The sequence below is a fragment of the Babylonia areolata genome, chromosome 21, assembly GCF_041734735.1.
Source record: "Babylonia areolata isolate BAREFJ2019XMU chromosome 21, ASM4173473v1, whole genome shotgun sequence".
NCBI lineage: Eukaryota > Metazoa > Mollusca > Gastropoda > Neogastropoda > Buccinidae > Babylonia > Babylonia areolata.
In genome coordinates, this window is record NC_134896.1 from 42,835,730 (window position 1) to 42,851,539 (window position 15,810).

At 49.6% G+C, this 15,810-nt stretch overlaps 1 protein-coding gene across 4 annotated transcripts in view; it reads right to left on the reverse strand.

The window, feature by feature from the left end:
• LOC143295896 (uncharacterized) overlaps positions 1 to 15,810 on the reverse strand; it is a 424,588-nt gene that overhangs the window by 29,999 nt on the left and 378,779 nt on the right. For all 4 annotated transcript variants that reach the window (XM_076607572.1, XM_076607571.1, XM_076607570.1 and 1 more), the window contains one exon: positions 9,252 to 9,396. In XM_076607572.1, the coding sequence (XP_076463687.1) occupies positions 9,252 to 9,396 (145 nt within the window). The remainder of the gene's footprint in view (positions 1 to 9,251; positions 9,397 to 15,810) is intronic.

The following is a 15,810-nucleotide window of genomic DNA, read 5'->3' on the forward strand; positions in this document are numbered from 1 at the left end:
ACTATATTGCACTGCGCTTCACTGCACTGTACTACACTATATTGCACTGTGCTTCACTGCACTGTACTACACTATATTGCATTTCACTTCACTGCACTGTACTACACTATATTTCATTTCACTTCACTGCACTGTACTACACTATATTGCATTTCACTTCACTGCACTGTACTACACTTCATTGTATTACACTTCACTGCACTGTACTACACTATATTGCATTTCACTTCACTGCACTGTACTACACTTCATTGTATTACACTTCACTGCACTGTACTACACTATATTGCATTGCATTTCACTGTACTGTACTACACTGTATTGCACTGCGCTTCACTGCACTGTACTACACTATATTGCATTGCATTTCACTGTACTGTACTACACTGTATTGCACTGCGCTTCACTGCACTGTACTACACTATATTGCATTGCATTTCACTGTACTGTACTACACTGTATTGCACTGCGCTTCACTGCACTGTACTACACTATATTGCATTGCATTTCACTGTACTGTACTACACTGTATTGCACTGCGCTTCACTGCACTGTACTACACTATATTGTGCTTCACTGCACTGTATGGCATTAGTCTTGATCTGTATTGAAACTGTATGAACTGACAAAATATTGCTTTGTTCTGTATTGTAGCTGTATGGAGTTATATAATATTGCTTTGTTCTGAATTGGAAGCTGTATAAAGTGACATAATATTGCTTTGTTCTGTATTGAAACTGTATGGAATTATATATCATTGCTTTGCTCTGTATTTGCTCTGTATAAAGTGATATTATATTGCTTTGTTCTGTACTGGAAACTGTATAAAGTGACATAATATTGCTTTGTTCTGAACTGGAAACTGTATAGTGATATTATATTGCTTTGATCTGTACTGGAAACTGTATAAAGTGACATGATATTGCTTTGTTCTGAACTGGAAACAGTATATAGTGACATAATATTGCTTTGTTCTGCATTGGAAACTGTATAAAGTGATATTATATTGCTTTGTTCTGTACTGGAAACTGTATAAAGTGACATAATATTGCTTTGTTCTGAATTGGAAACATTATATAGTGACATAATATTGCTTTGTTCTGACTGTTTAAAGTCATATTACACTGATTTGTTCTGCACTGGAAACTGTATTGATGGAGTGACATCATATTGCTATGTTCTGTACAGAATCTGCACTGCACAATACAGCACTGCTTTATGCTTTACACTTCACCTCATTGTGCAGCAGAGTTGAGTGTTGTTTTGTACTGCATTCTGACTGCACTGCACTACATTGAAAAGATAATACTGCTCCATATTACATACCATAGCACTGCAGCATATTGCATTGTCTTATCATGTATGTACACTGCACTGTACTGTACTTCTACACACCGCCTGGCTTCTCCACAGTGCTGTCGACCAGCACACACAGCTTTCTCCCTAAACAGGCCCCCTGTTGCACCCAGCAGCCGGCATGAAAGAGACAGATGGTGCGGGGTGGATGGATGATGGTGGGAGGTCTGGAGAGGGCAGGGGAGGGTGGTGGTGGTGGTGGTGGCTAAGGTGCTGCCTGAATTGACGAGAGTCACGTCCCCTTGAGACAAGAAGAGGAAGACAGGACAGCCACCACACCTTTCCCCACCACCACCCCTACCCCCACCTTTCAGCCTCTAACCTCCCCCCCTCTCCCCGGGTCCCGTTTCCTGGACAACCAGTGACCATCTGCTGTGACAGACCAGTGGTCAATACCAGTCCTGTCTGCCTGGCCAGTTAAACGAAACAGGCTTCGTTAACGTCCATGGAGAGAGGTCTGCTGCTGCCACTTGGTCAATGTCTCCTAACCCGGAAGCGGAAACTGTGGACCCCTCCCCCCCCCACACACACACCCCTCCCCCCCACCCCCCAATTTAGCTCACGTATCAGAACCCACGGCAAGAATAAGGTTTCCCCACCACTCAATCACAGATAAGCACATGGACCGAACTATACACACCTAACAGTCAAGCAGGAGTGGGATGAGGCGGCACAGAACAGTGGCAGCGGAGCCACACACACACACACACACACACACACATGCACAAAGAAACACACACACACACACACGCACAAACACACACAGAAACACACACCCATACACACCACCACCACCACCACCACCAAAACGACACAAAAAACATCAATTCACGATGTTCACTGTGTCCAAAACATACAGACAACAGAAAAAAACTGAAAAAAGCCCGTGCCAGAACACTGAGGAACCAGGCAGAGTACAGCCCATCACCATATCTGTTCTCATCCACTGGCTTCCCTGGATGTGGGTCAGGTACTGGGACTCTCACCTTTTGGTCTTTCTCTCTCTCAACACTTTGTTTCCTCAGCTTGTCTCCCCTACCCCTCTCCTGTCTCTCCCTCCGTACCTCTCTCTAGGCCTCCCTCTCTTTACCTCTTTCTCCATCTCTTTTTCTGTGCGCGCACGCGCGGTGTGTGTGTGTGTGTGTGTGTGTGTGTGTGTGTGTGTGTGTGTGTGTCCGTGAGTCCCTCTCTGTCTCTCTGCCCCTCCCATCCCATCTCGTCCCTCCCCGTGCACCAGCTGACACAGTGGGCTGACAGATCATCCTCGGGCCTCTTTGCCTTCTTGGGAATCTGGTACGGGTCAGATTCCAACCACCCGCCTGTCTCTTCGTCTGTCTGTCCGCCTGTCTCTTTGTCTGTCTGTCCGCCTGTCTCTTTGTCTGTCTGTCCGCCTGTCTCTTCGTCTGTCTGTCCGCATGTCTCTTTGTCTGTCTGTCCGCCTGTCTCTTTGTCTGTCCGCCTGTCTCTTCGTCTGTCTGTCCGCCTGTCTGTTTGTCTGTCCGCCTGTCTCTTCGTCTGTTTGTCTGTCCGCCTGTCTCTTTGTCTGTCCGCCTGTCTCTTTGTCTGTCTGTCCGCCTGTCTCTTTGTCTGTCTGTCTGTCTGTCAGCCTGTCTCTTCGTCTGTCTGTCTGTCCGCCTGTCTCTTTATCTGTCTGTCTGTCTGTCTGTCTCTTTGTCTGTCTGTCTGTCTGTCCGTCCGCCTGTCTCTTTGTCTGTCTGTCTGTCTCTTTGTCTGTCTGTCTGTCTGTCAGCCTGTCTCTTCGTCTGTCTGTCTGTCTGTCCGCCTGTCTCTTTATCTGTCTGTCTGTCTGTCTCTTTGTCTGTCTGTCTGTCTGTCTGTCAGCCTGTCTCTTCGTCTGTCTGTCCGCCTGTCTCTTCGTCTGTCCGCCTGTCTCTTTGTCTGTCTGTCTGTCTGTCTGTCCGTCTGTCTGTCCGCCTGTCTCTTTGTCTGTCTGTCTGTCTCTTTGTCTGTCTGTCTGTCAGCCTGTCTCTTCGTCTGTCTGTCCGCCTGTCTCTTCGTCTGTCTGTCCGCCTGTCTCTTCGTCTGTCCGCCTGTGTCTTTGTCTGTCCGCCTGTCTCTTTGTCTGTCTGTCCGCCTGTCTCTTTGTCTGTCTGTCCACCTATTTCGTCTGTCTGTCTGTCCGCCTGTCTCTTTGTCTGTCCACCTGTTTCGTCTGTCTGTCTGTCCGCCTGTCTCTTTGTCTGTCTGTCCGCCTGTCTCTTCGTCTGTCCGCCTGTCTCTTCGTCTGTCTGTCCGCCTGTCTCTTTGTCTGTCCACCTGTCTCTTTGTCTGTCTGTCCGCCTGTCTCTTCGTCTGTCCGCCTGTCTCTTCGTCTGTCTGTCCGCCTGTCTCTTTGTCTGTCTGTCCGCCTGTCTCTTCGTCTGTCTGTCCGCCTGTCTCTTTGTCTGTCTGTCCGCCTGTCTCTTTGTCTGTCCACCTGTCTCTTCGTCTGTCCGCCTGTCTCTTTGTCTGTCCGCCTGTCTCTTTGTCTGTCTGTCCGCCTGTCTCTTTGTCTGTCTGTCTGTCTGTCAGCCTGTCTCTTCGTCTGTCTGTCTGTCTGTCTGTCCGCCTGTCTCTTTATCTGTCTGTCTGTCTGTCTCTTTGTCTGTCTGTCTGTCTGTCTCTTTGTCTGTCTGTCTGTCTGTCCGTCTGTCTGTCCGCCTGTCTCTTTGTCTGTCTGTCTGTCTGTCTGTCAGCCTGTCTCTTCGTCTGTCTGTCTGTCTGTCTGTCTGTCTGTCCGCCTGTCTCTTTATCTGTCTGTCTGTCTGTCTCTTTGTCTGTCTGTCTGTCTGTCAGCCTGTCTCTTCGTCTGTCTGTCCGCCTGTCTCTTCGTCTGTCCGCCTGTCTCTTTGTCTGTCTGTCTGTCTGTCTGTCCGTCTGTCTGTCCGCCTGTCTCTTTGTCTGTCTGTCTGTCTGTCTCTTTGTCTGTCTGTCTGTCAGCCTGTCTCTTCGTCTGTCTGTCCGCCTGTCTCTTCGTCTGTCTGTCCGCCTGTCTCTTTGTCTGTCTGTCCGCCTGTCTCTTCGTCTGTCTGTCCGCCTGTCTCTTTGTCTGTCTGTCTGTCTGTCTGTCTCTTTGTTTGTCTGTCTGTCAGCCTGTCTCTTCGTCTGTCTATCCGCCTGTCTCTTCGTCTGTCTGTCAGCCTGTCTCTTCGTCTGTCTGTCCGCCTGTCTCTTCGTCTGTCCGCCTGTCTCTTCGTCTGTCCGCCTGTCTCTTTGTCTGTCTGTCCGCCTGTCTCTTTGTCTGTCCGCCTGTCTCTTTGTCTGTCTGTCCGCCTGTCTCTTCGTCTGTCCGCCTGTCTCTTCGTCTCTTTGTCTGTCCACCTGTCTCTTTGTCTGTCCGCCTGTCTCTTTGTCTGTCTGTCCACCTGTCTCTTTGTCTGTCCACCTGTCTCTTTGTCTGTCCACCTGTTTCGTCTGTCTGTCCGCCTGTCTCTTCGTCTGTTTGTCCGCCTGTCTCTTCGTCCGTCCGTCCGCCTGTCTCTTTGTCTGTCTGTCCACCTGTCTCTTTGTCTGTCTGTCCGCCTGTCTCTTTGTCTGTCCGCCTGTCTCTTTATCTGTTTGTCCGCCTGTCTCTTCGTCTGTCCACCTGTCTCTTTGTCTGTCTGTCCACCTGTCTCTTTGTCTGTCTGTCCACCTGTCTCTTTGTCTGTCCGCCTGTCTCTTCGTCTGTCTGTCCGCCTGTCTCTTCGTCTGTCTGTCCGCCTGTCTCTTCGTCTGTCTGTCCGCCTGTCTCTTTGTCTGTCTGTCCGCCTGTCTCTTCGTCTGTCTGTCCACCTGTCTCTTTGTCTGTCTGTCCGCCTGTCTCTTCGTCTGTCCGCCTGTCTCTTCGTCTGTCTGTCCGCCTGTCTCTTTGTCTGTCTGTCCGCCTGTCTCTTTGTCTGTCTGTCCGCCTGTCTCTTTGTCTGTCTGTCCGCCTGTCTCTTTGTCTGTCCGCCTGTCTTTTCGTCTGTCTGTCCGCCTGTCTCTTTGTCTGCCTGCCGGTATGTGTCTCTGATGTATCTCTTTCCCATCCCTTCCCCTCCCCACCACCCGCAACTTCCTACAACACAGAGTTGATCCCAACAGCACAACTGCACGTTATTCAGACTGTGTGATCCCAACAGCACAACTGCACGTTATCCAGACTGTGTGATCCCAACAGCACAACTGCACGTTATCCAGACTGTGTGATCCCAACAGCACAACTGCACGTTATTCAGACTGTGTGATCCCAACAGCACAACTGCACGTTATCCAGACTGTGTGATCCCAACAGCACAACTGCACGTTATTCAGACTGTGTGATCCCAACAGCACAACTGCACGTTATCCAGACTGTGTGATCCCAACAGCACAACTGCACGTTATTCAGACTGTGTGATCCCAACAGCACAACTGCACGTTATTCAGACTGTGTGATCCCAACAGCACAACTGCACGTTATTCAGACTGTGTGATCCCAACAGCACAACTGCACGTTATCCAGACTGTGTGATCCCAACAGCACAACTGCACGTTATTCAGACTGTGTGATCCCAACAGCACAACTGCACGTTATTCAGACTGTGTGATCCCAACAGCACAACTGCACGTTATTCAGACTGTGTGATCCCAACAGCACAACTGCACGTTATTCAGACTGTGTGATCCCAACAGCACAACTGCACGTTATTCAGACTGTGTGATCCCAACAGCACAACTGCACGTTATTCAGACTGTGTGATCCCAACAGCACAACTGCACGTTATTCAGACTGTGTGATCCCAACAGCACAACTGCACGTTATTCAGACTGTGTGATCCCAACAGCACAACTGCACGTTATTCAGACTGTGTGATCCCAACAGCACAACTGCACGTTATTCAGACTGTGTGATCCCAACAGCACAACTGCACGTTATCCAGACTGTGTGATCCCAACAGCACAACTCCATGTTATTCAGACTGTGTGATCCCAACAGCACAACTGCACGTTATTCAGACTGTGTGATCCCAACAGCACAACTGCACGTTATCCCTTCACTGATGTGCATCACTGTCGGTTTTCAGTACGTCTCGGAGTGTCCGACAGAACGCCCATTAGAGCGGAGTATGTGTGGGGAGGTGGGGGGTAGAAGGGGGTGGTGAAGCGGGAAGCAGTGGGGGGAGGTGGGGGGTAGAAGGGGGTGGTGAAGCGGGAAGCAGTGGGGGGAGGTGGGGGGTAGAAGGGGGTGGTGAAGCGGGAAGCAGTGGGGGGGAGGAGGGGGGTAGAAGGGGGTGGTGAAGCGGGAAGCAGTGGGGGTGACGGAGGGGGGTAGAAGGGGGTGGTGAAGCGGGAAGCAGTGGGGGTGACGGAGGGGGGTAGAAGGGAGTGGTGAAGCGGGAAGCAGTGGGGGGAGGTGGGGGGTAGAAGGGGGTGGTGAAGCGGGAAGCAGTGGGGGTGACGGAGGGGGGTAGAAGGGGGTGGTGAAGCGGGAAGCAGTGGGGGGGAGGAGGGGGGTAGAAGGGGGTGGTGAAGCGGGAAGCAGTGGGGGTGACGGAGGGGGGTAGAAGGGGGTGGTGAAGCGGGAAGCAGTGGGGGTGACGGAGGGGGGTAGAAGGGGGTGGTGAAGCGGGAAGCAGTGGGGGGGAAGGTGGGGGGTAGAAGGGGGTGGTGAAGCGGGAAGCAGTGGGGGTGACGGAGGGGGGTAGAAGGGGGTGGTGAAGCGGGAAGCAGTGGGGGGGAGGTGGGGGGTAGAAGGGGGTGGTAAAGCGGGAAGCAGTGGGGGTGACGGAGGGGGGTAGAAGGGGGTGGTGAAGCGGGAAGCAGTGGGGGGGACGGAGGGGGGTAGAAGGGGGTGGTGAAGCGGGAAGCAGTGGGGGGAGGTGGGGGGTAGAAGGGGGTGGTGAAGCGGGAAGCAGTGGGTGACGGAGGGGTGGTCAGAGTGGTGTGGTGTGGGACTGCACTGGTCGTTCATCACCGACAACAATGTTTCTCTGGCACCACATGGGGAGTGGTCGTCCTGCACGCCATGCTGACATCCGTCCGCTCCATCTGTCCAACTTCCTCTCTTTATCTTTGTCTCTCATTCGCTTATCACACACATCCACCCACCCACACCCACACATAGCACCACCACCACCACCACCAAAACGATACAATACCAATCCCCAGACCAATTCACTATGTCCATTGTGTCCACTCAGGCGCCCAACACTGGCGTCACGGCTCCTCCAGCCATCAGCACACGCACTGTTGGCCAAAGGCCAGTGGGCCCAACGACAGATAGAACAGGGTTCCTCCACCAGCAACCAGCCCCCCCTCCGCCCCCCCCCCCCCCCCCCACCTCCCCCTTCCCCACACACACACCCCTTCTCCCGCCTCCCAACATTCCAATCCCACCGTCTGCTCCGTGGCGATCCATTCATCAGATCAGTCTATCGATCAAATCTGTCAGTTTGGGTTTTACTTATTTACGCGTTCATTTAACTTTTCATTTATCATTTTTTTCTTTTTGCTGCCCCATTACCTGCACTGTTTGATACAACGCTATTCTGAGTCCCCCATGCACACCCACACCCAGATTCGTCTTAGCACCGGCAGTCCACAGGGAACTATCGACGTTAGGTCGCCAGGAGGCCACACATGAAAGGAGACCCTGACCTGCTGCTGTGTCATTTCGCTGGTGTTCAGTAGTGCCTGTTGTGACTTACCATAAGCAGAACACAATCGGGTGTCCCCTACTGACGACAATACTCAGTTGTTGAGCCAGACTCAGTGTACGTCCCCTCCAGAGTGAAGACCGCCACCACGTCCCTCCAGCAACAGCTGATACTCGATTGTGTGTCCTGGTGAATCCCGTATCACACTCAACTCTGGACAGAAGCCGGCTACGGGACGAAAAACAACCACCACCCACATCTGTTGGGACTGGAACCGCGTCCTCCAAGCACAGTGGCTAGTCCACCAACCATTCAGTCACTTAGTCAGTCGGTCATTTCATCAATCAGTCTGTCTACCCAATCTGTCAGTCAGCCAGTCTGTCAGTCAATGAATCAATCGGATCAGTCAATCACTCAGAGAGCCAAGCAGTCAGCCAATCACTCCAGCATGGAGGTCACCACACGACTGATGCCTGTCCCCAGTGTGTTCACGATTCGTCCCGTGATCCGGAATGGAGCTGACCACAGTGACAGCCACATACATTTATCATGAGAGAGCGAGTGCATATGCTTGGCTGAATGCATACGAGAGAGAGAGAGAGACAGAGAGAGAGAGAGACAGAGAGAGAGACAGAGACAGAGAGACAGAGAGAGAGAGAGAGACAGAGAGTTTGTGCGCGATTGCTCTCAGCACGATGCTTCCTCCAGCCCGTGTTAATTAATCATTGGTCCTGTGATCGGAATGTCAGGACATGTGAAAAGCGTTTTACCATTAGCAAAAGTGAACCGCCATGTATATCTTGTTTTTATTGTGTCGCGTTGGTTCGTGTTATGTTGCTTTAAGTGTGATGGTTGTATGGGTGGTGGAGGGATGCGTGTGTCTGTGCGTGGGTGCTTGCTTGCTTTGTGCGTACGTGCGGGGTGAGAGAGAGAGAGGGGGGTGGAGGGAGGAAGTGAGAGAGGGGAGTGGAAGAGAGGCAGAGAGATTGAGAGAGAGGGAGAGAGAAGCAACCAGAGAGGAGACACGACAAATGAGACACAAATACACAGACTGGAACACTAAGGAAAGAGAAAGACACACCACACACAGAGACAGAACAGCACACAGACACCTCCCACCCTACACACACACACACACACACACACACACACACACACACACCCCTGCCAATCCCACATAAACACACTGACCACACACAATAACACAAACCGGCCCTTCTTCCAACACACACATGCAAACAAACAAACAAACACACACACACACACACACACACACACACACACACACACCCCTACCTGATGACGAAGTTGTTGCAGACGACGTACTGAGGTTTGCCGCGCGTGTCGCTGACGATGGTGGCTCTGGTCTGCAGCCACACCCACACCCCCGTCTTCCCCAGGTAGCGGTAGTAACGACTGACCCCCGTCCCCGTCTTGATCACTGTCCCCGTCATCATACCATCACATCATACACATCGTCATCATCGTCATCAGTATCACCATCGTCATCGGCATCACCATCGTCATCATCATCAGCATTATCATCGTCATAGTCATCATCATCGTCATCAGCATCATCATCGCCATAATCATCATCAACATTACCGTTATCGTCATCATGGCGTGGAGTGTTGGCTGAGTAGTATCACGTCCACGACGGAATGTGAGCACACGTAACTGACTCCCACAGTCGCCAGTATCCCCCCCCCCCCCCCCCCCGCCCCCTCTCTCACTTGACCTTGAGTGGTGGTCTGAACACAGCCATTCGGATGAGATGATGAACCGAGGTCCCGCGTGAAGCATGCACTTAGCGCACACAAAAGAACCAACGGCAACAAAAGGTTGTCCCTGACAAAATTCTGCAGAAAAATTCACTTTACTTGCAGACCGAAAAAAGAACATATGGCGCTGCATTGTAGCAGCCTGATTTTCACACAGAGAAATATGTTATGACAAAGACACAACACAACACAACACAAAAAAACACAACACAATACAGTACAATACAGTACAGTACAGTACAATGCAATACATCACCATCATATCAATGGCTACACGTATTCCCTAAATAGCAGTAGTCGCGGCGGACTACCATCTTGATAACTTCACCACCACAACAACAATAATAATGATGATGACAACATCATCATCATCATAATACATACACGACGGGATAGAGGTATGGCATCTCCCACACCAAACAACACAACAATAATACTGATAATAACTATGATGTTGACACTTCTACTACTAATACTACTACCACTACTTGATGTATGTAAGCTGAATGCGGGAGAGAGAATGATGGTCCTGAGTTATTTTGTCGCGACAGCTGTGGAACTAATGTGTTGGCCATGTTTATACCTGTTGAACTTCATTTATATTCCGATAATGTTCTGTTTCTTTCACATATTCATATATTATGCTCTCTGTGTGTGTGTGTGTGTGTGTGTGTGTGTGTGTGTGTGTGTGTGTGTGTGTGTGTGTGTTTCATGCGGCGCTGTGATGCGTAGCCACACAGGAATGTTCTTGACGATGACAAGAACGATGAATGAGTATCACAAATCCACATTGATGCTGACATTTTCTGTTTGTTCTCTTTGTGATGTGCCTTACTGTTGTGGTGATGATGATGATGATGATAGCGACGTTGATGATGTCGAGAAAGTAACGATGATGATGACGACGATGATGTAGCTATCACCATCGTAATCGTCATGGGGGCGGTGGTGCTGGTGATGATGTTAAAGTCATATTTATTTTTGTGATGTGTTTCCTCCTTCACACACCTCAGTGTGAGTGAGTGTCCCTGCTTCACACACCTCAGTGTGAGTGAGTGTCCCTGCTTCACACACCTCAGTGTGAGTGTCCCTGCTTCACACACCTCAATGTGAGTGTCCCTGCTTCACACACCTCAGTGTGAGTGTCCCTGCTTCACACACCTCAGTGTGAGTGTCCCTGCTTCACACACCTCAGTGTGAGTGTCCCTGCTTCACACACCTCAGTGTGAGTGAGTGTCCCTGCTTCACACACCTCAGTGTGAGTGTCCCTGCTTCACACACCTCAATGTGAGTGAGTGTCCCTGCTACACACCTCAGTGTGAGTGAGTGTCCCTGCTTCACACACCTCAGTGTGAGTGAGTGTCCCTGCTTCACACACCTCAATGTGAGTGTCCCTGCTTCACACACCTCAATGTGAGTGTCCCTGCTTCACACACCTCAATGTGAGTGAGTGTCCCTGCTAAACACCTCAGTGTGAGTGAGTGTCCCTGCTTCACACACCTCAGTGTGAGTGAGTGTCCCTGCTTCACACACCTCAGTGTGAGTGAGTGTCCCTGCTTCACACACCTCAGTGTGAGTGAGTGTCCCTGCTTCACACACCTCAGTGTGAGTGTCCCTGCTACACACACCTCAATGTGAGTGTCCCTGCTTCATACACCTCAATGTGAGTGAGTGTCCCTGCTAAACACCTCAGTGTGAGTGAGTGTCCCTGCTTCACACACCTCAATGTGAGTGTCCCTGCTTCACACACCTCAATGTGAGTGTCCCTGCTTCACACACCTCAGTGTGAGTGAGTGTCCCTGCTTTACACACCTCAATGTGAGTGTCCCTGCTTCATACACCTCAATGTGAGTGAGTGTCCCTGCTAAACACCTCAGTGTGAGTGAGTGTCCCTGCTTCACACACCTCAGTGTGAGTGAGTGTCCCTGCTTCACACACCTCAGTGTGAGTGTCCCTGCTTCACACACCTCAGTGTGAGTGTCCCTGCTACACACCTCAATGTGAGTGTCCCTGCTTCACACACCTCAGTGTGAGTGTCCATGCTTCACACACCTCAGTGTGAGTGAGTGTCCCTGCTTCACACACCTCAGTGTGAGTGAGTGTCCCTGCTTCACACACCTCAGTGTGAGTGAGTGTCCCTGCTTCACACACCTCAATGTGAGTGAGTGTCCCTGCTTCACACCTCAGTGTGAGTGAGTGTCCCTGCTACACACCTCAGTGTGAGTGAGTGTCCCTGCTTCACACACCTCAGTGTGAGTGAGTGTCCCTGCTTCACACACCTCAGTGTGAGTGAGTGTCCCTGCTTCACACACCTCAGTGTGAGTGAGTGTCCCTGCTTCACACACCTCAGTGTGAGTGTCCCTGCTTCACACACCTCAGTGTGAGTGAGTGTCCCTGCTTCACACACCTCAGTGTGAGTGTCCCTGCTTCACACACCTCAGTGTGAGTGACCTGCATGCAGTGTTCGTACTTCACACATCACGGCACAGCGTGTGAAGGCAGATGCAGAATACATAAGCACCCAGTGCCAGGAAGAGAAGTGAGGACAGGTTTTGGGCCTGTCCCAAAGTAAGCACACGTTTGGTTTTTTTACCTCTCACCCTTCTCTCCTCTCCGATACCATGCTGAGTGTTTGCCGTGAGGGGCCTCTGGTTCATGAGAAGGGCTTCAAACTATGTCAGTCACTGTGTGCCCTCTCTTTCTCAGCATCTTTCTCTAGACATCTCTCAACACCCACCTGTCCACGTGTCTATCTATCTTTCTGTCATTCTTTCCAACCCTCTCTCTCCCCGACACTATGTGTAATGATCTAACGGTTGTGTGTGTTTTCATGTGTCAACCGTGTGCACTTTGGCATGCTCCCCGCAAGTCCCCTGTATTTCCTCCCTCTCCATGTACCTACGGCCGTAACTGTAACTTTCTCTCTCTCCCTCTCTGTGTGTGTGTGTGTGTGTGTGTGTGTGTGGTGTACGCGTGCGTACGTCCATGAGTGTACGAGTGTTCCATGTGACCATTCGCGCTCCATTTATGTGCATAGACATAGCTTCTCCTGTGTTGTGCCCGTGTAAAAATCGTTCGAATAACCTATCATGTACCTATCTTCTCAAATGCGAAATCTACACGAAATTGAATCCCCCCCCCTCCTCCCCCGCCCCCCATCTTTCGCGCGCGTGTTGAAAGCATCTGATTAAAAAGCAACTACTACTACTACTACTAAAAACAACAACAAAACCCAAACAAAACAACAACAACAAAAACGTTTTTTGCATCTTTGGTGACATAAACAATCTATGAATATTAACTGCAGCACTATGTTGAAGAATTCTACAGGACAGAGAATGATATACTTTGTCCTTTGTAAGATTCGTTTGGTAAAATTCACTGTTGTTGGTGAAGTGGGTGGTTGGGGGAGTGGGGGGGGGGGATCGTTTTTACTGACACTGACAAGTCTGAAGCACGTCTGGAACGGTGTGTTGGGTAGGGTCTATAAATAAAACAAAAAATAAAATAAAATAAAAAGAGAAGAAGAAGGAGAAGAAGAAAAAAAAAAGAGCCAGTTACTTGTGCAAGAAAACAATATCAAACAGGTCACTGGAGCAGTGCTAGGATTCCACCCCCCTCTCCTCCCCCACCCTTCTACTCCCCATACACTGCGAGCAAAGCGATACAACTGTCATTCATGAACACACTATCGGTTGACAGTTAGTGTTATAATACGATAGCGCACACGTGTATTGCTCTTTATCAAGGACTCGTGGAAGGTTGTTTTGTTTTTGTTTTTCCAGTATTTTCTATTCTTTATCATGTGCATTACTCTTTATCAAAGAAATATGGAAGTGGCTTTTGTTTGTTTGTTTTTCTGTACTTTCTGCTCTTTGTTCAGTTGGTTTGTATGACCGTCTTCTCCACACCACCCCACGTGCTGGTTTTGTTCCATCTGCACTGTGTGCGTGTGGACCACTCGTCCATCAGGAGTTCCCAGTGTGGGCCTGTTGCTTCAGTCTCTGCCTGGTCTTCAGCTGACACGAACGTTTATCACGACAGCTAAGAACGCGCAACGTCTGATCGGCGTGTTGAGAAAAAAAAAGACGGAATGGAAAAAAAAAATCGTTATGGGTTGGTTAGTGGGTTATTTTACTGATAGCCTGTTCACACAGGTTGGTGATTTTAGACGATGAATAATTCGAAATACAAGATAAGAAATTATATCTGTCACAATAACCTTAGCAGACAGATAAAATTCAGATCAAAAGAAGAGGGGATTTATCAACTTCTGAATATGGAATCTGCATTTTGATCACCCAAGATACAATCATCAGTGTGAATTCTCATACGGCTGATATAAGTTGTTGATACATGATTTGAATAAGGTACGAAACACTGTAATTCGACACAGGCTGATACAAAATGAATAACGATCATTTTCAACAAAGGCAAGACACAACTTGAGTAAACTCAAAGAACTTGGGATGGGTATGTAATTTGCCCTTACATCTGGGTTTGTTAGGTGCTGAAGCTGTATTATATCTATCTATCTAATTATATTCTGTGCGTTTTTATCATTGCTTCGTTTGACGACTGATCTGATTGAAGTTGTGGTTGACAGTGATACATACATATTGTACTTTCCCAGAACGGAAAAAGGAATAAATTTCTTTGAAACTTGGGGGGTCGTAGATATGGCAATAGAATTATTAATATTTTTTACGTACTGAGGTAGGCCCAAAAATGATCCCGTCATCTATGTGCGGTTTACATCATTCAATGCGAGGTGGTACTGGTGTCTATGTATGGAACAGGACTGGTGTACATGAGTGTGTGTGTGTGCGTGCGTGCGTGCGTGCGTGCGTGTGTGTGTGTGTGTGTGTGTGTGTGTGTGTGTGTGTGTGAGAGAGAAAGAGAGAGACAGGCAGACAGACACACAGACAGACAGAAACAGAGACAGAGAGAGGGGCAAAGACATAGAGACAGAGACAGAATTTTTTTTGGAAGAGACAGAGACAGATAAAAGGAAAGACCTATTTCTCAGTGATTTCTGATATTTTTAGCGTGTGTACACAGGAACCCGAGACAGCAGAAAAAACAGGATGCCAACCACCACCACCCTCCCCCTCACCCCCGTCCTTCCCGCTCCCCAACCTTCCTGTGAACGGCACTGAACAGGTGCAGGCCACATTGTCAGGTTGTGAAGAACCACGAAGAACCACATTACTGGCCTCGACTCTGTGCCTTCCTCATGTTCTAACCACCCCTACACACACCGGCAACATGTCACGTCTCATCAGCGCCTTGGGGTGTTATGGCAGGTCAGGCATCTGCACTTTATCTTTTAACAACAGATGTGGTTTAGCGTATATGGATCAGTCCGCACGCTTTGACATCTTAAAACTGAACCATAGTCAGGTTCATCCACAATCAACATTCTCACCTGTCCGCACACTTGCGCGCACAGATGTCCACATGTGCTCATGCACACACGCAGGGAAAGACAAAGCAGAAATCACCTGCCCTCCCTCCCCCTATCACCGATCTCTCCTCGCCCCCCCCCACCCCCACCCACGCCCCCCACCCCCAGCCCCCCATCCCTCAACCACCACCCATCCCCCGTTACGCGCACACATTCTCACACGTCTAACTTCATTAAGGGAAATGACGTTAAAGTAACAGACAGCAATGCACCACAATACATTATACACCATCTATACACATATACATATAAGATATACACATACCCCCCGCCCCCTCCACACACACACACACACACACACACACACTGACACATTTAGCTCCCACCACCGCTCACACTTCAGCACGGTGTACATAAGCTCCCACATTCCGACCTCTATCCTACAGCCTCCAATTTAGTCTCCAACGACAAACAAAACAGGCAACGGCACACACACACACACACAACCTCAAGCACGCTACAATGATATTTAGCGCAACCCACGGTCGTGCTTGTACTCATACAAGTGAAACACAATGACTCCTAGACTTCTTAGTACGTTCCTTCAGAACTGGTAAAACTGGGTATTGGATTTTGTGTTGTTCAGTCATGTAGTGCTCATGTCACA